At 31.6% G+C, this 22,130-nt stretch overlaps 2 protein-coding genes and 1 pseudogene across 2 annotated transcripts; all 3 read left to right on the top strand.

Annotated features, from left to right (window-relative positions):
• The first annotated feature begins 1,913 nt into the window (after positions 1-1,913).
• LOC111206916 lies at positions 1,914-6,904 on the top strand (annotated as a pseudogene).
• Positions 6,905-7,793: 889 nt separating this feature from the next.
• On the top strand, positions 7,794-14,033 carry LOC106356326 (beta-galactosidase 15-like). The gene is made up of 16 exons (XM_048759828.1): positions 7,794-7,891; positions 10,130-10,238; positions 10,329-10,537; positions 10,853-10,919; positions 11,007-11,099; positions 11,200-11,343; positions 11,427-11,515; positions 11,603-11,708; positions 11,807-11,894; positions 11,970-12,088; positions 12,230-12,331; positions 12,441-12,741; positions 12,817-12,926; positions 13,027-13,248; positions 13,335-13,546; positions 13,649-14,033. The coding sequence occupies exons 1-16, from the start codon at positions 7,794-7,796 to the stop codon at positions 14,031-14,033; spliced, it is 2,454 nt and encodes an 817-aa protein (XP_048615785.1).
• An 889-nt stretch (positions 14,034-14,922) lies between these two features.
• Positions 14,923-21,163, top strand: LOC125588469 (beta-galactosidase 15-like). Its single transcript, XM_048759827.1, has 15 exons — positions 14,923-15,020; positions 17,259-17,367; positions 17,458-17,666; positions 17,982-18,048; positions 18,136-18,228; positions 18,329-18,472; positions 18,556-18,644; positions 18,732-18,837; positions 18,936-19,023; positions 19,099-19,217; positions 19,569-19,869; positions 19,945-20,054; positions 20,156-20,377; positions 20,464-20,675; positions 20,776-21,163. Exons 1-15 carry the CDS (start codon positions 14,923-14,925, stop codon positions 21,161-21,163), a joined length of 2,355 nt encoding a protein of 784 aa, XP_048615784.1.
• Positions 21,164-22,130: the final 967 nt, after the last annotated feature.

Below are 22,130 nucleotides of genomic sequence, written 5' to 3'. Positions count from 1 at the left end.
CCCTTCAATATTTATTTTTTCTATTTAATATATAACACTGACTAAACTGCGCTAGCTTAGTTGGTAAATAACTAATTTTAGTGTATTAAGATGCACGAGTTCAAGTCTTATTGTGACATTTTTTTTTGTTTTTTGTATTAAATAAAATTTTGTGTTTACAACCAATCACACAAAATGATAGAGAAAAAAATAACAAGTATGAAAGCATAACAGAGTGTTTAATTTATTTTAAGGAAATAAAATATAAATACGTGAAGAATAGAAGAGTATATCTTAAGTAGTATATTACACTCTCTATTAATAGTATAGTTCTCACTTGTTCAATGTATAGTTTTCAATTTTTACTGGTTCACGGTATTTTTATACTTTGTGGCCATCTTTGATTTTCAATAATGTAACCATAATATATTATTATTTGTAAATGCTTAGGTTTGATATAAGTACAAACCAATTAGTTTATAACAATGACACAACAACAAAACATACCAAATCTTTATTTTCTGTGCAGCCGCATTTCTGTTCTACTTCGTCAAATAGAATATAACAATAACAATAACACACAGCAACTGAGTGACAAGATGTAAAGCTGATGGAATAATGAAGGAGAAGAATGAGGAGATGGATGAGAATATATGATTTGCAAAAGAGCTAGTTCCGGAGTTGATGGAGGTGGAAAAGAAACCACCACACAAGGTGGAGAAGAAGAAGAGACGATGGGATGAAAAGACATGGGTGGAGACGGCAGTGGAGAGCAGGTTGTGGTAATGATGAAACAACTAGTGACGATGGTAGTCACAGTACTGATTTTACAGATGGAATAATATTAAACATAATATATATTGCATTTTATTTTTATTCTATATGTATAGAATTGTAAAGAACATAAAAATGTTCATTTTCTCTGATCGTTTTTACTAACTGACGGTGGCGTGCATGTGACAGAAGCAAAGAAGAAGGTGCATCTCTCTATGTCAAATACAGAGGATGTGGGAGAAGTGAGTCCTGGAATGTGAACAAGAAAAGAGGAAGAAAGTGAGGGGTTTGTGCTTTCACGGTGGTGTATATGTCTCTGTGAGTTTCTGAGACCAAGCGAAAACTCATGAAGAACTTCCAGCCTCGTTCAGATGAGAATAATTCAAAACAATTTCATTAATTGTCTTCCCTCTGTTTTGGCTACAAACAAGAAGAAATTGAGAAATGTCAGATATTTTACATAAACTTATGCTGTGAGAGTTGTGTGAATAACTAAGGACATAATTTTACTTTTTACGGATACCGAATATTAATTTTAAAACTGTTTTTTCTTTGCAGGTTGCACAAGCTTAATACATTGATATTATTGTATTATTAAAGAAAATGCATGGTATATGCTATCAATTTAGATTATTTAGATAGAAAAATAAATTATAATTTTTTTTGAGATATACAATGTAATTGCCCTAAAATCCTTAACCCTTCTTCTTCCCCATTCTCTCTGGCGGACATGAACCGGAGCTTGTCGCCACCCTCGGCTAGTTTTTTCCAACAAAGGTGTTTCCGGCAAACAGTGAGCTTTGGTAGAGATTGAAGCACTTTCTTCTTCAGTCCTTTGTTTGCCGCTTCTATCTATGGTGGAGGAGATTGACTTGAACCGCCTTGTGATCCGGATGATTAATTGTTACCAATGGTGAGATGCTAGAGATGGACGCTTCGAGGATGAAGATAAGTTTGGTTTAATTTAGATTTGTAAAGGGGTTTCAAGGACTTCGATCGAGGTGGGCAAAAAAAGTTGAACCAGATTGGTTGTTTGTCTTTATAAACAAGTGATTAAACGCTATGAATTCCATCTCCAATGGTTTTTCTTAATAAGATGATCATTACTCATGTAGATTTCAATAGAATTTTTTTTTTTTCACTTTTGGTAGGTAATGCTGATTATAACATTACAGATTCTAGGTATGGAAAATGGTACATTCGAAGATGTTTTCTTATTGGCAAGTTTCTCCAACGACGGTGATTCCGGTGAGAATGCATAACAAGGTGCAGAGAAGAGAAAATTCTCGACGAAGACGATGAAACCAAATCAAACGTGTGGCTATGTTTTGATTAGAGAAACCAGTTAAGAAACTCGGGATGATGAAATAAACCTTCGTTGTTTGAGAGTTTTGAAAAATAAGGATTTGATGGATAATGGTTCTTTTTTGTATAAGAAGATTTAAAAGTTTTATTTAATGCAAATAAAAAATGTCACACTAAGTATTCAAACTCTTGTAAGGTATCACAACAAAATTAGATATTTACCAACTGAGTTCGTGCGCCTAACTGAATATTAAGGAAAAGTGAATATTTATATATGTAAAATATAACTTATATAATTTTGGAGGCTGACTAATAATATGTTAGTCAAAGTAGTTTTAAGTGTTATGATAACATTTATTCAATGGTCATACACAAATTTGATTAACACAAACAAGATATTTGTTACATAAAAAGGGAGGTAGTCAAGAAAATTATTATTTTTATCTTATTTGTAAAAAATGGAAAGTATTAAAAAAATTACTCAGACATAAACTGGTTTAAAAATTAAATGAAAACATATAAATAAATATGATGCTCTTAAGATTTACATTATTTACAAAACAAATAATTTTTCATGTTCAGACATGTTTTAAGATATAATGAATTGAAAACAAATTTCAACAACCAAGCTACATCGATTCAGACTTTTGGCATAAAATCTGTTATTATCCAAATCAAATTTAAGTTGAAAATCAGGATAAATGATTTTCTATTGGTTACAAAATTCAAAAAGTTAGTTAAAAGATAAAAAATTATACTTTAAATACTATGGCAGTTACAATTTTGTTTTTCGGAATATCTATAATTATACATATTATCTTTAGGTAACGATTTTATACTCCTATAAAAAGCTTTGTTTCCTTTCATATTTCTTCATTCAAAAACCATTTTTCTAAGTAAATATGATTTCTCTACGATTTCTTTTATGTTTTCTTTTCGTAAGTAATGTCTATGCCACAATCGTTTCTCATAATGGCCGAGCCATTACCATTGATGGTCACCGCCGAGTTCTCCTTTCTGGTTCGATTCATTATCCTAGAAGCACTCCTGAGGTATTTATTCTACCTTACATCAAACAGTATGTGTGGTATTAGTCTTTTATGTTTGCTACTAATTATAATATTTTATGTTAATATCTTTAGATGTGGCCGGATCTTATCAGAAAAAGTAAAGAAGGAGGTCTTGATGCGATCGAAACATATGTCTTCTGGAATGCGCATGAGCCTACTCGCCGTCAATATGATTTTTCTGGAAAATTAGATCTTATTCGATTCCTGAAAACCATTCAAGATGAAGGATTGTATGGTGTTCTTCGCATAGGACCATATGCATGTGCTGAGTGGAATTACGGGTAATATACTAAAATGGATTTAGCTAGTCTCTTTATGTGCAATATATACCAGTTTAATACATTTTCATAATAAGTTAGCTTCTTGTATGGTGATAGTACGGTTCTCCGTATAATGTTTTGGTCGATAAATGGTCCAATGAATTGATTTTATTAATCAGTATACCAAAACTTATGTATTGTAAATGCCAGTACTAGTCTTTTAATTATAGTATATATTTTTAATAGATTATCATATGAGTTGGCTTCTTGTTTGATGATATTATTGTTTCTCATGTGATTTTTTTGACCTGCAATTTTTTTAATAATTTTAAACAGAGGATTCCCAGTTTGGCTGCACAACATGCCTGGAATGATGTTCAGAACTACAAATAAAGCATTTATGGTAGTCTTACTTTATGATCAATATTCTTTTGATCATATATGCAGTGTTATTTTTTAATTAGATTTTATATGAATGATTTATGTATAGGATGAGATGCAAAACTTCACAACTATGATAGTAGACATGGTCAAGAAAGAAAATTTATTTGCATCACAAGGAGGCCCAATTATTCTTGCTCAGGTAATCGATTTAATATTTTAAATACATTATGTGGTGTTTCGTAATGTTATATATAATTCTTAACAATATTGATGTTTTTTTTGTTTTATTAATCTTGCAGATAGAAAATGAGTATGGAAATGTAATGGGACCCTACGGAGAATCGGGTAAAGCATACATTAAGTGGTGTGCAAACATGGCTCAGTCTCTTGATGTTGGTGTTCCGTGGATAATGTGTCAACAAAATGATGCTCCTCAGCCTATGGTAATAAGATCTGTCTAGGTATAATGAATATTTATTTAATATATTCAAAGGTTAACTATTTTAAATCGTTTTTGTTTTTATAGTTGAATACATGTAATGGATTTTATTGTGACAATTTTGTACCAAACAATCCCAACACTCCTAAGATGTGGACTGAGAATTGGACCGGATGGTAAGTTTTATTTTCAGTATGATTATATTTTTATTATTTTTTAAATATTTTATCATAAAATATTTATTTTGTCTTTTGTTTGTTTAGGTTTAAGCAATGGGGTGGCAAAAATCCCCATAGAACAACCGAAGATGTTGCATTTTCTGTTGCAAGATTCTTCCAAAGAGGAGGAACTTTTAATAATTATTATATGGTAAATTATAATAATGAAATTTAACTTGTTTATTAAAATAAGCTCACAGAAAATCGACATTAACTGGAAAGAGTAATTGAAATTTTTTATTATTGTAGTACCATGGAGGCACCAACTTTGACAGAACTGCAGGTGGTCCATACATCACAACTTCATATGATTATGATGCTCCCCTTGACGAATATGGTAAATTTAAAGTATATTCATATTTAAAAATATTTTAGAAGTTTCTATTTTTACTAACATGGGAAAATCTATTAGGTAATTTGAATCAACCAAAATACGGGCATTTGAAACAACTTCATGATGTTCTTCACTCGATGGAGAGAACTCTCACGTACGGAAACATCTCCACCATTGACTTTGGAAACTCTGCATCGGTAATATTATTGTTATTTTTTTATCACTATTGTACATGTTATTCTTGAACTAGTTACTCATCATGAAAATATTACCTAGGCAACAATTTATAAAACTGAAAAAGGATCAAGCTGCTTTTTTGGAAATGGAAATGAAAAGTCAGATGCTACAATTAGTTTCCAAGGAGAATCTTACGTTGTCCCGGCTTGGTCTGTTACCATTTTACCGGATTGCAAAAATGAAGCTTATAACACCGCAAAGGTTTTCTATTTTACATTTTCTTTTGTGGATTTTAATTTTTCATACTAACAACCGTTAGTCATTTAAAGTTGTAACCAAAATTCATTTTTTGTTGGTTTTATATTTTCAGATTACCACTCAAACTTCAATGATGGTTAAGAAGCCAAATGAAGCTGAGGATACCCCTTCAACTCTTAAATGGTCATGGAGCCCAGAGAACGTGGACAACTTCCTTTTGAAATGAAAAGGAGAATCTACACAGACACAACTATTTGATCAGAAAGTAGTAACCAATGACCAAAGTGATTATCTATGGTACATGACTACCGTTAAGTTTAAAAAACGAGATCCATTTTCGGGTAAAAACATGTCTCTTTGCGTCAACAGTACTGCTCATGTCCTTCACGCTTTTGTCAATGGAAAACATATTGGTAAGTATCTCCTATATAAGTTTTACAAATCTCATAACACCAACTTACGAAAAAGTATTTGATTTATATTTTTAGGTAGTCAACACGCTGAGAATGGTAAATTTAACTATGTATTTGAGAAAGATGTGAAGTTTAAGTCTGGTCGTAATGTCATTGCTCTTCTTAGCATAACTGTGGGACTTGCAGTAAGTTTTTAGATATTATTTTATCTTGTATTTTTTAAAGTTAAAACTCTTTAAGAAAAAATTAACTGAAAATAAAATTTTGTCAACTTTTTTTTTGATAGAACTATGGTGCTTTCTTTGAAAGTAAGCCGGCTGGAATCACTGGACCCATTTTTATTACTGGAAGAAATGGTGATGAAACTATAGTTAAGGACTTGTCTGCTCATAAATGGAGCTATAAAACCGGTTTAATTGGGTTTGAGAGCCAACTCTTTAGAACGGAATCAATGTCTAAATGGTCAGTTGAAAGTGTACCGTTTAACCGAACCATGACATGGTATAAGGTAAAGAGATGTTATTATCTATAAGATAACAAACCAAACACTTGTTGATTTAATATCAGATCACATCATTCCATTTTGTCTTTCAGACTACATTCAAGTCTCCCTTGGGAAATGATCCGGTTGTTGTCGATCTTATGGGACTTGGAAAAGGTACAGCTTGGGTAAATGGAAACAACATTGGACGTTATTGGCCGGCATTCATTTCAAGCGAAAATGGTTGTGATGCAAAATGTAATTATAGAGGTGCTTATCATGCTGAAAAATGTCTGACCAATTGTGGTGAACCCACACAAAGATGGTACATTTTCCACATCTTATTAGGTTCTAGAATCAAATATGTTAATGTTAAACCTGAGAAATCTTTACTGGGATTTTTTTTCTTTGTTCTTTTCTTGAACAGGTACCATGTTCCTCGTTCTTTCTTGAATGCAGAAGGAGATAACACACTAGTTTTGTTTGAGGAGATGGGAGGAAACCCATCGCTTGTCAATTTCCAAACTACTAGAGTGGGAAGTGTATGTGCTAACGTCTACGAGAAAAATATTATTGAGCTTTCATGCGATAGAAAACCAATTTCTGCCTTCAAATTTGCATCCTTTGGTAACCCAGATGGCGATTGTGGATCTTTTGTAAAAGGAACTTGTGAATCAAGTAATAACACGGTTGATATTCTCACACAAGAATGCGTTGGAAAAGAGAAGTGTTCCATTGATGTCTCAACGGAAAAGTTTGGAGCACCAGATTGCAGTGGTGTCAGAAGGCTCGCCGTCGAAGCTATATGCTAAATGTTTTTCTAGATTTATGGTGTTTTTTCTTTATCATATTTCCAAATTATGCTATATTTTTTTCAAAGATTTAGTTCATTTTTAATATTTATTGGTGGTTGTTTTATTCAATAAAAGTACACATTCTTATATACATTTTACACAGTCATCTTTTTTTCCAAAAAAAAAATCACGGTCATTTCTTCTCCACCATCTTCACTCTCTCTGAAAATATTGAATAATTTTTCCCTTCAATATTTTTTTTTCTATTTAATATATAACACTGACTAAACTGCGCTAGCTTAGTTGGTAAATAACTAATTTTAGTGTATTAAGATACACGAGTTCAAGTCTTATTGTGACATTTTTTCTTGTTTTTTGTATTAAATAAAATTTTGTGTTTACAACCAATCACACAAAATGATAGAGAAAAAAAATATCAAGTATGAAAGCATAACAGAGTGTTTAATTTATTTTAAGGAAATAAAATATAAATACGTGAAGAATAGAAGAGTATATCTTAAGTAGTATATTACACTCTCTGTTAATAGTATAGTTCTCACTTGTTCAATGTATAGTTTTCAATTTTTACTGGTTCACGGTATTTTTATACTTTGTGGCCATCTTTGATTTTCAATAATGTAACCATAATATATTATTATTTGTAAATGCTTAGGTTTGATATAAGTACAAACCAATTAGTTTATAACAATGACACAACAACAAAACATACCAAATCTTTATTTTCTGTGCAGCCGCATTTCTGTTCTACTTCGTCAAATAGAATATAACAATAACAATAACACACAGCAACTGAGTGACAAGATGTAAAGCTGATGGAATAATGAAGGAGAAGAATGAGGAGATGGATGAGAATATATGATTTGCAAAAGAGCTGGTTCCGGAGTTGATGGAGGTGGAAAAGAAACCACCACACAAGGTGGAGAAGAAGAAGAGACGATGGGATGAAGAGACATGGGTGGAGACGGCAGTGGAGAGCAGGTTGTGGTAATGATGAAACAACTAGTGACGATGGTAGTCACAGTACTGATTTTACAGATGGAATAATATTAAACATAATATATATTGCATTTTATTTTTATTCTATATGTATAGAATTGTAAAGAACATAAAAATGTTCATTTTCTCTGATCGTTTTTACTAACTGACGGTGGCGTGCATGTGACAGAAGCAAAGAAGAAGGTGCATCTCTCCATCTCAAATACAGAGGATGTGGGAGAAGTGAGTCCTGGAATGTGAACAAGAAAAGAGGAAGAAAGTGAGGGGTTTGTGCTTTCACGGTGGTGTATATGTCTCTGTGAGTTTCTGAGACCAAGCGAAAACTCATGAAGAACTTCCAGCCTCGTTCAGATGAGAATAATTCAAAACAATTTCATTGATTGTCTTCCCTCTGTTTTGGCTACAAACAAGAAGAAATTGAGAAATGTCAGATATTTTACATAAACTTATGCTGTGAGAGTTGTGTGAATAACTAAGGACCACATTTTACTTTTTACGGATACCGAATATTAATTTTAAAACTGTTTTTTCTTTGCAGGTTGCACAAGCTTAATACATTGATATTATTGTATTATTAAAGAAAATGCATGGTATATGCTATCAATTTAGATTATTTAGATAGAAAAATAAATTATAATTTTTTTTGAGATATACAATGTAATTGCCCTAAAATCCTTAACCCTTCTTCTTCCCCATTCTCTCTGGCGGACATGAACCGGAGCTTGTCGCCACCCTCAGCTAGTTTTTTCCAACAAAGGTGATTCCGGCGAACAGTGAGCTTTGGTAGAGATTGAAGCACTTTCTTCTTCAGTCCTTTGTTTGCCGCTTCTATCTATGGTGGAGGAGATTGACTTGAACCGCCTTGTGATCCGGATGATTAATTGTTACCAATGGTGAGATGCTAGAGATGGACGCTTCGAGGATGAAGATAAGTTTGGTTTAATTTAGATTTGTAAAGGGGTTTCAAGGACTTCGATCGAGGTGGGCAAAAAAAGTTGAACCAGATTGGTTGTTTGTCTTTATAAACAAGTGATTAAACGCTATGAATTCCATCTCCAATGGTTTTTCTTAATAAGATGATCATTACTCATGTAGATTTCAATAGAATTTTTTTTTTCACTTTTGGTAGGTAATGCTGATTATAACATTACAGATTCTAGGTATGGAAAATGGTACATTCGAAGATGTTTTCTTATTGGCAAGTTTCTCCAACGACGGTGATTCCGGTGAGAATGCATAACAAGGTGCAGAGAAGAGAAAATTCTCGACGAAGACGATGAAACCAAATCAAACGTGTGGCTATGTTTTGATTAGAGAAACCAGTTAAGAAACTCGGGATGATGAAAGAAACCTTCGTTGTTTGAGAGTTTTGAAAAATAAGGATTTGATGGATAATGGTTCTTTTTTGTATAAGAAGATTTAAAAGTTTTATTTAATGCAAATAAAAAATGTCACACTAAGTATTCAAACTCTTGTAAGGTATCACAACAAAATTAGATATATACCAACTGAGTTCGTCCGCCTAACTGAATATTAAGGAAAAGCGAATATTTATATATGTAAAATATAACTTATATAATTTTGGAGACTGACTAATAATATGTTAGTCAAAGTAGTTTTAAGTGTTATGATAACATTTATTCAATGGTCATACACAAATTTGATTAACACAAACAAGGTATTTGTTACATAAAAAGAGAGGTAGTCAAGAAAATTATTATTTTTATCTTATTTGTAAAAAATGGAAAGTATTAAAAAAATTACTCAGACATAAACTGGTTTAAAAATTAAATGAAAACATATAAATAAATATGATGCTCTTAAGATTTACATTATTTACAAAACAAATAATTTTTCATGTTCAGACATGTTTTAAGATATAATGAATTGAAAACAAATTTCAACAACCAAGCTACATCGATTCAGACTTTTGGCATAAAATCTGTTCTTATCCAAATCAAATTTAAGTTGAAAATCAGGATAAATGATTTTCTATTGGTTACAAAATTCAAAAAGTTAGTTAAAAGATAAAAAATTATACTTTAAATACTATGGCAGTTACAATTTTGTTTTTCGGAATATCTATAATTATACATATTATCTTTAGGTAACGCTTTTATACTCCTATAAAAAGCTTTGTTTCCTTTCATATTTCTTCATTCAAAAACCATTTTTCTAAGTAAATATGATTTCTCTACGATTTCTTTTATGTTTTCTTTTCGTAAGTAATGTCTATGCCACAATCGTTTCTCATGATGGCCGAGCCATTACCATTGATGGTCACCGCCGAGTTCTCCTTTCTGGTTCGATTCATTATCCTAGAAGCACTCCTGAGGTATTTAATCTACCTTACATCAAACAGTATGTGTGGTATTAGTCTTTTATGTTTGCTACTAATTATAATAGTTTTTGTTAATATCTTTAGATGTGGCCGGATCTTATCAGAAAAAGTAAAGAAGGAGGTCTTGATGCGATCGAAACATATGTCTTCTGGAATGCGCATGAGCCTACTCGCCGTCAATATGATTTTTCTGGAAAATTAGATCTTATTCGATTCCTGAAAACCATTCAAGATGAAGGATTGTATGGTGTTCTTCGCATAGGACCATATGCATGTGCTGAGTGGAATTACGGGTAATATACTAAAATGGATTTAGCTAGTCTCTTTATGTGCAATATATACCAGTTTAATACATTTTCATAATAAGTTAGCTTCTTGTATGGTGATAGTACGGTTCTCCATATAATGTTTTGGTCGATAAATGGTCCAATGAATTGATTTTATTAATCAGTATACCAAAACTTATGTATTGTAAATGCCAGTACTAGTCTTTTAATTATAGTATATATTTTTAATAGATTATCATATGAGTTGGCTTCTTGTTTGATGATATTATTGTTTCTCATGTGATTTTTTTGACCTGCAATTTTTTTAATAATTTTAAACAGAGGATTCCCAGTTTGGCTGCACAACATGCCTGGAATGATGTTCAGAACTACAAATAAAGCATTTATGGTAGTCTTACTTTATGATCAATATTCTTTTGATCATATATGCAGTGTTATTTTTTAATTAGATTTTATATGAATGATTTATGTATAGGATGAGATGCAAAACTTCACAACTATGATAGTAGACATGGTCAAGAAAGAAAATTTATTTGCATCACAAGGAGGCCCAATTATTCTTGCTCAGGTAATCGATTTAATATTTTAAATACATTATGTGGTGTTTCGTAATGTTATATATAATTCTTAACAATATTGATGTTTTTTTTGTTTTATTAATCTTGCAGATAGAAAATGAGTATGGAAATGTAATGGGACCCTACGGAGAATCGGGTAAAGCATACATTAAGTGGTGTGCAAACATGGCTCAGTCTCTTGATGTTGGTGTTCCGTGGATAATGTGTCAACAAAATGATGCTCCTCAGCCTATGGTAATAAGATCCGTCTAGATATAATGAATATTTATTTAATATATTCAAAGGTTAACTATTTTAAATCGTTTTTGTTTTTATAGTTGAATACATGTAATGGATTTTATTGTGACAATTTTGTACCAAACAATCCCAACACTCCTAAGATGTGGACTGAGAATTGGACCGGATGGTAAGTTTTATTTTCAGTATGATTATATTTTTATTATTTTTTAAATATTTTATCATAATATATTTATTTTGTCTTTTGTTTGTTTAGGTTTAAGCAATGGGGTGGCAAAAATCCCCATAGAACAACCGAAGATGTTGCATTTTCTGTTGCAAGATTCTTCCAAAGAGGAGGAACTTTTAATAATTATTATATGGTAAATTATAATAATGAAATTTAACTTATTTATTAAAATAAGCTCACAGAAAATCGACATTAACTGGAAAGAGTAATTGAAATTTTTTATTATTGTAGTACCATGGAGGCACCAACTTTGACAGAACTGCAGGTGGTCCATACATCACAACTTCATATGATTATGATGCTCCCCTTGACGAATATGGTAAATTTAAAGTATATTCATATTTAAAAATATTTTAGAAGTTTCTATTTTTACTAACATGGGAAAATCTATTAGGTAATTTGAATCAACCAAAATACGGGCATTTGAAACAACTTCATGATGTTCTTCACTCGATGGAGAGAACTCTCACGTACGGAAACATCTCCACCATTGACTTTGGAAACTCTGCATCGGTAATATTATTGTTATTTTTTTTTATCACTATTGTACATGTTATTCTTGAACTAGTTACTCATCATGAAAATATTACCTAGGCAACAATTTATAAAACTGAAAAAGGATCAAGCTGCTTTTTTGGAAATGGAAATGAAAAGTCAGATGCAACAATTAGTTTCCAAGGAGAATCTTACGTTGTCCCGGCTTGGTCTGTTACCATTTTACCGGATTGCAAAAATGAGGCTTATAACACCGCAAAGGTTTTCTATTTTACATTTTCTTTTGTGGATTTTAATTTTTCATACTAACAACCGTTAGTCATTTAAAGTTGTAACCAAAATTCATTTTTTGTTGGTTTTATATTTTCAGATTACCACTCAAACTTCAATGATGGTTAAGAAGCCAAATGAAGCTGAGGATACCCCTTCAACTCTTAAATGGTCATGGAGACCAGAGAACGTGGACAACTTCCTTTTGAAAGGAAAAGGAGAATCTACACAGACACAACTATTTGATCAGAAAGTAGTAACCAATGACCAAAGTGATTATCTATGGTACATGACTACCGTTAAGTTTAAAAAACGAGATCCATTTTCGGGTAAAAACATGTCTCTTCGCGTCAACAGTACTGCTCATGTCCTTCACGCTTTTGTCAATGGAAAACATATTGGTAAGTATCTCCTATATAAGTTTTACAAATCTCATAACACCAACTTACGAAAAAGTATTTGATTTATATTTTTAGGTAGTCAACACGCTGAGAATGGTAAATTTAACTATGTATTTGAGAAAGATGTGAAGTTTAAGTCTGGTCGTAATGTCATTGCTCTTCTTAGCATAACTGTGGGACTTGCGGTAAGTTTTTAGATATTATTTTATCTTGTATTTTTTAAAGTTAAAACTCTTTAAGAAAAAATTAACTGAAAATAAAATTTTGTCAACTTTTTTTTGATAGAACTATGGTGCTTTCTTTGAAAGTAAGCCGGCTGGAATCACTGGACCCATTTTTATTACTGGAAGAAATGGTGATGAAACTATAGTTAAGGACTTGTCTGCTCATAAATGGGGCTATAAAACCGGTTTAATTGGGTTTGAGAGCCAACTCTTTAGAACGGAATCAATGTCTAAATGGTCAGTTGAAAGTGTACCGTTTAACCGAACCATGACATGGTATAAGGTAAAGAGATGTTATTATCTATAAGATAACAAACCAAACACTTGTTGATTTAATATCAGATCACATCATTCCATTTTGTCTTTCAGACTACATTCAAGTCTCCCTTGGGAAATGATCCGGTTGTTGTCGATCTTATGGGACTTGGAAAAGGTACAGCTTGGGTAAATGGAAACAACATTGGACGTTATTGGCCGGCATTCATTTCAAGCGAAAATGGTTGTGATGCAAAATGTAATTATAGAGGTGCTTATCATGCTGAAAAATGTCTGACCAATTGTGGTGAACCCACACAAAGATGGTACATTTTCCACATCTTATTAGGTTCTAGAATCAAATATGTTAATGTTAAACCTGAGAAATCTTTACTGGGATTTTTTTTCTTTGTTCTTTTCTTGAACAGGTACCATGTTCCTCGTTCTTTCTTGAATGCAGAAGGAGATAACACACTAGTTTTGTTTGAGGAGATGGGAGGAAACCCATCGCTTGTCAGTTTCCAAACTACTAGAGTGGGAAGTGTATGTGCTAACGTCTACGAGAAAAATATTATTGAGCTTTCATGCGATAGAAAACCAATTTCTGCCTTCAAATTTGCATCCTTTGGTAACCCAGATGGCGATTGTGGATCTTTTGTAAAAGGAACTTGTGAATCAAGTAATAACACGGTTGATATTCTCACACAAGAATGCGTTGGAAAAGAGAAGTGTTCCATTGATGTCTCAACGGAAAAGTTTGGAGCACCAGATTGCAGTGGTGTCAGAAGGCTCGCCGTCGAAGCTATATGCTAAATGTTTTTCTAGATTTATGGTGTTTTTTCTTTATCATATTTCCAAATTATGCTATATTTTTTTCAAAGATTTAGTTCATTTTTAATATTTATTGGTGGTTGTTTTATTCAATAAAAGTACACATTCTTATATACATTTTACACAGTCATCTTTTTTTCCAAAAAAAAAATCACGGTCATTTCTTCTCCACCATCCTCACTCTCTCTGAAAATATTGAATAATTTTTCCCTTCAATATTTTTTTTTCTATTTAATATATAACACTGACTAAACTGCGCTAGCTTAGTTGGTAAATAACTAATTTTAGTGTATTAAGATACACGAGTTCAAGTCTTATTGTGACATTTTTTCTTGTTTTTTGTATTAAATAAAATTTTGTGTTTACAACCAATCACACAAAATGATAGAGAAAAAAAATATCAAGTATGAAAGCATAACAGAGTGTTTAATTTATTTTAAGGAAATAAAATATAAATACGTGAAGAATAGAAGAGTATATCTTAAGTAGTATATTACACTTTCTGTTAATAGTATAGTTCTCACTTGTTCAATGTATAGTTTTCAATTTTTACTGGTTCACGGTATTTTTATACTTTGTGGCCATCTTTGATTTTCAATAATGTAACCATAATATATTATTATTTGTAAATGCTTAGGTTTGATATAAGTACAAACCAATTAGTTTATAACAATGACACAACAACAAAACATACCAAATCTTTATTTTCTGTGCAGCCGCATTTCTGTTCTACTTCGTCAAATAGAATATAACAATAACAATAACACACAGCAACTGAGTGACAAGATGTAAAGCTGATGGAATAATGAAGGAGAAGAATGAGGAGATGGATGAGAATATATGATTTGCAAAAGAGCTGGTTCCGGAGTTGATGGAGGTGGAAAAGAAACCACCACACAAGGTGGAGAAGAAGAAGAGACGATGGGATGAAGAGACATGGGTGGAGACGGCAGTGGAGAGCAGGTTGTGGTAATGATGAAACAACTAGTGACGATGGTAGTCACAGTACTGATTTTACAGATGGAATAATATTAAACATAATATATATTGCATTTTATTTTTATTCTATATGTATAGAATTGTAAAGAACATAAAAATGTTCATTTTCTCTGATCGTTTTTACTAACTGACGGTGGCGTGCATGTGACAGAAGCAAAGAAGAAGGTGCATCTCTCCATGTCAAATACAGAGGATGTGGGAGAAGTGAGTCCTGGAATGTGAACAAGAAAAGAGGAAGAAAGTGAGGGGTTTGTGCTTTCACGGTGGTGTATATGTCTCTGTGAGTTTCTGAGACCAAGCGAAAACTCATGAAGAACTTCCAGCCTCGTTCAGATGAGAATAATTCAAAACAATTTCATTGATTGTCTTCCCTCTGTTTTGGCTACAAACAAGAAGAAATTGAGAAATGTCAGATATTTTACATAAACTTATGCTGTGAGAGTTGTGTGAATAACTAAGGACCACATTTTACTTTTTACGGATACCGAATATTAATTTTAAAACTGTTTTTTCTTTGCAGGTTGCACAAGCTTAATACATTGATATTATTGTATTATTAAAGAAAATGCATGGTATATGCTATCAATTTAGATTATTTAGATAGAAAAATAAATTATAATTTTTTTTGAGATATACAATGTAATTGCCCTAAAATCCTTAACCCTTCTTCTTCCCCATTCTCTCTGGCGGACATGAACCGGAGCTTGTCGCCACCCTCGGCTAGTTTTTTCCAACAAAGGTGATTCCGGTGAACAGTGAGCTTTGGTAGAGATTGAAGCACTTTCTTCTTCAGTCCTTTGTTTGCCGCTTCTATCTATGGTGGAGGAGATTGACTTGAACCGCCATGTGATCCGGATGATTAATTGTTACCAATGGTGAGATGCTAGAGATGGACGCTTCGAGGATGAAGATAAGTTTGGTTTAATTTAGATTTGTAAAGGGGTTTCAAGGACTTCGATCGAGGTGGGCAAAAAAAGTTGAACCAGATTGGTTGTTTGTCTTTATAAACAAGTGATTAAACGCTATGAATTCCATCTCCAATGGTTTTTCTTAATAAGATGATCATTACTCATGTAGATTTCAATAGAATTTTTTTTTTCACTTTTGGTAGGTAATGCTGATTATAACATTACAGATTCTAGGTATGGAAAATGGTACATTCGAAGATGTTTTCTTATTGGCAAGTTTCTCCAACTACGGTGATTCCGGTGAGAATGCATAACAAGGTGCAGAGAAGAGAAAATTCTCGACGAAGACGATGAAACCAAATCAAACGTGTGGCTATGTTTTGATTAGAGAAACCAGTTAAGAAACTCGGGATGATGAAAGAAACCTTCGTTGTTTGAGAGTTTTGAAAAATAAGGATTTGATGGATAATGGTTCTTTTTTGTATAAAAAGATTTAAAAGTTTTATTTAATGCAAATAAAAAATGTCACACTAAGTATTCAAACTCTTGTAAGGTATCACAACAAAATTAGATATATACCAACTGAGTTCGTCCGCCTAACTGAATATTAAGGAAAAGCGAATATTTATATATGTAAAATATAACTTATATAATTTTGGAGGCTGACTAATAATATGTTAGTCAAAGTAGTTTTAAGTGTTATGATAACATTTATTCAATGGTCATACACAAATTTGATTAACACAAACAAGGTATTTGTTACATAAAAAGAGAGGTAGTCAAGAAAATTATTATTTTTATCTTATTTGTAAAAAATGGAATGTATTAAAAAAATTACTCAGACATAAACTGGTTTAAAAATTAAATGAAAACATATAAATAAATATGATGCTCTTAAGATTTACATTATTTACAAAACAAATAATTTTTCATGTTCAGACATGTTTTAAGATATAATGAATTGAAAACAAATTTCAACAACCAAGCTACATCGATTCAGACTTTTGGCATAAAATCTGTTATTATCCAAATCAAATTTAAGTTGAAAATCAGGATAAATGATTTTCTATTGGTTACAAAATTCAAAAAGTTAGTTAAAAGATAAAAAATTATACTTTAAATACTATGGCAGTTACAATTTTGTTTTTCGGAATATCTATAATTATACATATTATCTTTAGGTAACGCTTTTATACTCCTATAAAAAGCTTTGTTTCCTTTCATATTTCTTCATTCAAAAACCATTTTTCTAAGTAAATATGATTTCTCTACGATTTCTTTTATGTTTTCTTTTCGTAAGTAATGTCTATGCCACAATCGTTTCTCATGATGGCCGAGCCATTACCATTGATGGTCACCGCCGAGTTCTCCTTTCTGGTTCGATTCATTATCCTAGAAGCACTCCTGAGGTATTTAATCTACCTTACATCAAACAGTATGTGTGGTATTAGTCTTTTATGTTTGCTACTAATTATAATAGTTTTTGTTAATATCTTTAGATGTGGCCGGATCTTATCAGAAAAAGTAAAGAAGGAGGTCTTGATGCGATCGAAACATATGTCTTCTGGAATGCGCATGAGCCTACTCGCCGTCAATATGATTTTTCTGGAAAATTAGATCTTATTCGATTCCTGAAAACCATTCAAGATGAAGGATTGTATGGTGTTCTTCGCATAGGACCATATGCATGTGCTGAGTGGAATTACGGGTAATATACTAAAATGGATTTAGCTAGTCTCTTTATGTGCAATATATACCAGTTTAATACATTTTCATAATAAGTTAGCTTCTTGTATGGTGATAGTACGGTTCTCCATATAATGTTTTGGTCGATAAATGGTCCAATGAATTGATTTTATTAATCAGTATACCAAAACTTATGTATTGTAAATGCCAGTACTAGTCTTTTAATTATAGTATATATTTTTAATAGATTATCATATGAGTTGGCTTCTTGTTTGATGATATTATTGTTTCTCATGTGATTTTTTTGACCTGCAATTTTTTTAATAATTTTAAACAGAGGATTCCCAGTTTGGCTGCACAACATGCCTGGAATGATGTTCAGAACTACAAATAAAGCATTTATGGTAGTCTTACTTTATGATCAATATTCTTTTGATCATATATGCAGTGTTATTTTTTAATTAGATTTTATATGAATGATTTATGTATAGGATGAGATGCAAAACTTCACAACTATGATAGTAGACATGGTCAAGAAAGAAAATTTATTTGCATCACAAGGAGGCCCAATTATTCTTGCTCAGGTAATCGATTTAATATTTTAAATACATTATGTGGTGTTTCGTAATGTTATATATAATTCTTAACAATATTGATGTTTTTTTTGTTTTATTAATCTTGCAGATAGAAAATGAGTATGGAAATGTAATGGGACCCTACGGAAAATCGGGTAAAGCATACATTAAGTGGTGTGCAAACATGGCTCAGTCTCTTGATGTTGGTGTTCCGTGGATAATGTGTCAACAAAATGATGCTCCTCAGCCTATGGTAATATGATCCGTCTAGATATAATGAATATTTATTTAATAAATTCAAAGGTTAACTATTTTAAATCGTTTTTGTTTTTATAGTTGAATACATGTAATGGATTTTATTGTGACAATTTTGTACCAAACAATCCCAACACTCCTAAGATGTGGACTGAGAATTGGACCGGATGGTAAGTTTTATTTTCAGTATGATTATATTTTTATTATTTTTTAAATATTTTATCATAATATATTTATTTTGTCTTTTGTTTGTTTAGGTTTAAGCAATGGGGTGGCAAAAATCCCCATAGAACAACCGAAGATGTTGCATTTTCTGTTGCAAGATTCTTCCAAAGAGGAGGAACTTTTAATAATTATTATATGGTAAATTATAATAATGAAATTTAACTTATTTATTAAAATAAGCTCACAGAAAATCGACATTAACTGGAAAGAGTAATTGAAATTTTTTATTATTGTAGTACCATGGAGGCACCAACTTTGACAGAACTGCAGGTGGTCCATACATCACAACTTCATATGATTATGATGCTCCCCTTGACGAATATGGTAAATTTAAAGTATATTCATATTTAAAAATATTTTAGAAGTTTCTATTTTTACTAACATGGGAAAATCTATTAGGTAATTTGAATCAACCAAAATACGGGCATTTGAAACAACTTCATGATGTTCTTCACTCGATGGAGAGAACTCTCACGTACGGAAACATCTCCACCATTGACTTTGGAAACTCTGCATCGGTAATATTATTGTTATTTTTTTTATCACTATTGTACATGTTATTCTTGAACTAGTTACTCATCATGAAAATATTACCTAGGCAACAATTTATAAAACTGAAAAAGGATCAAGCTGCTTTTTTGGAAATGGAAATGAAAAGTCAGATGCAACAATTAGTTTCCAAGGAGAATCTTACGTTGTCCCGGCTTGGTCTGTTACCATTTTACCGGATTGCAAAAATGAGGCTTATAACACCGCAGAGGTTTTCTATTTTACATTTTCTTTTGTGGATTTTAATTTTTCATACTAACAACCGTTAGTCATTTAAAGTTGTAACCAAAATTCATTTTTTGTTGGTTTTATATTTTCAGATTACCACTCAAACTTCAATGATGGTTAAGAAGCCAAATGAAGCTGAGGATACCCCTTCAACTCTTAAATGGTCATGGAGACCAGAGAACGTGGACAACTTCCTTTTGAAAGGAAAAGGAGAATCTACACAGACACAACTATTTGATCAGAAAGTAGTAACCAATGACCAAAGTGATTATCTATGGTACATGACTACCGTTAAGTTTAAAAAACGAGATCCATTTTCGGGTAAAAACATGTCTCTTCGCGTCAACAGTACTGCTCATGTCCTTCACGCTTTTGTCAATGGAAAACATATTGGTAAGTATCTCCTATATACATTTTACAAATCTCATAACACCAACTTACGAAAAAGTATTTGATTTATATTTTTAGGTAGTCAACACGCTGAGAATGGTAAATTTAACTATGTATTTGAGAAAGATGTGAAGTTTAAGTCTGGTCGTAATGTCATTGCTCTTCTTAGCATAACTGTGGGACTTGCGGTAAGTTTTTAGATATTATTTTATCTTGTATTTTTTAAAGTTAAAACTCTTTAAGAAAAAAATTAACTGAAAATAAAATTTTGTCAACTTTTTTTTGATAGAACTATGGTGCTTTCTTTGAAAGTAAGCCTGCTGGAATCACTGGACCCATTTTTATTACTGGAAGAAATGGTGATGAAACTATAGTTAAGGACTTGTCTGCTCATAAATGGGGCTATAAAACCGGTTTAATTGGGTTTGAGAGCCAACTCTTTAGAACGGAATCAATGTCTAAATGGTCAGTTGAAAGTGTACCGTTTAACCGAACCATGACATGGTATAAGGTAAAGAGATGTTATTATCTATAAGATAACAAACCAAACACTTGTTGATTTAATATCAGATCACATCATTCCATTTTGTCTTTCAGACTACATTCAAGTCTCCCTTGGGAAATGATCCGGTTGTTGTCGATCTTATGGGACTTGGAAAAGGTACAGCTTGGGTAAATGGAAACAACATTGGACGTTATTGGCCGGCATTCATTTCAAGCGAAAATGGTTGTGATGCAAAATGTAATTATAGAGGTGCTTATCATGCTGAAAAATGTCTGACCAATTGTGGTGAACCCACACAAAGATGGTACATTTTCCACATCTATTAGGTTCTAGAATCAAATATGTTAATGTTAAACCTGAGAAATCTTTACTGGGACTTTTTTCTTTGTTCTTTTCTTGAACAGGTACCATGTTCCTCGTTCTTTCTTGAATGCAGAAGGAGATAACACACTAGTTTTGTTTGAGGAGATGGGAGGAAACCCATCGCTTGTCAGTTTCCAAACTACTAGAGTGGGAAGTGTATGTGCTAACGTCTACGAGAAAAATATTATTGAGCTTTCATGCGATAGAAAACCAATTTCTGCCATCAAATTTGCATCATTTGGTAACCCAGATGGCGATTGTGGATCTTTTGTAAAAGGAACTTGTGAATCAAGTAATAACACGGTTGATATTCTCACACAAGAATGCGTTGGAAAAGAGAAGTGTTCCATTGATGTCTCAACGGAAAAGTTTGGAGCACCAGATTGCAGTGGTGCTGTCAGAAGGCTCGCCGTCGAAGCTATATGCTAAATGTTTTTCTAGATTTATGGTGTTTTTTCTTTATCATATTTCCAAATTATGTTATATTTTTTTCAAAGATTTAGTTCATTTTTAATATTTATTGGTGGTTGTTTTATTCAATAAAAGTACACATTCTTATATATATTTTACACAGTCATCTTTTTTCCAAAAAAATCATGGTCATTTCTTCTCCACCATCCTCACTCTCTCTGAAAATATTGAATAATTTTTCCCTTCAATATTTATTGTTGTCTATTTAATATATAACACTGACTAAACTGCGCTAGCTTAGTTGGTAAATAACTAATTTTAGTGTATTAAGATACACGAGTTCAAGTCTTATTGTAACATTTTTTTGTTTTTTGTATGAAATGATAGAGAAAAGAAATATCAAATTTGAAAGCATAATAGAGTGTTTAATTTATTTTATAAAAATAATATATAAACACGTGAACAATAGAAGACTATATCTTAAATAATATATTGCACTCTCTATAAATAGTATAGTTCTCACTAGTCCAATGTATAATTTTTAGTTTTTACTGGTCTACCGTATTTTAATACCTTTTGGCCATCTTTGATTTTCAATAATATAACCATAATATGTTATCATTTATAAACACTTAGGTTTGATAATACTACAAACCAATTGGTTCATAACAATGATACAACCAAAAAACATGCCAAAATAATTTTATACAGTTTGCCAAACTTATAAAAATATAATTAAGTTTATTTAGTATGTTTAAATAATATTGCCGACAAAAAAAATAATAATAAACTAACTATCAATTGTATACTTTTTAATATGTGTGGAATGGAATAGTAATTTAGAAATATAACTGTTGATATTTTTTGTTTACAATATTTGAATTATAAAAGATTTTAAAAATATAACTATTTTTTATTTTGTTTAACTTTTTAGTTATGTATTACATTTTTGAACTACATTAATTATGTAGTCATATATATATGA

This window comes from Brassica napus, chromosome C6 (assembly GCF_020379485.1).
Source record: "Brassica napus cultivar Da-Ae chromosome C6, Da-Ae, whole genome shotgun sequence".
NCBI classification, from domain to species: Eukaryota; Viridiplantae; Streptophyta; class Magnoliopsida; order Brassicales; family Brassicaceae; genus Brassica; species Brassica napus.
This window is presented reverse-complemented; position numbering and strand designations above follow the sequence as displayed.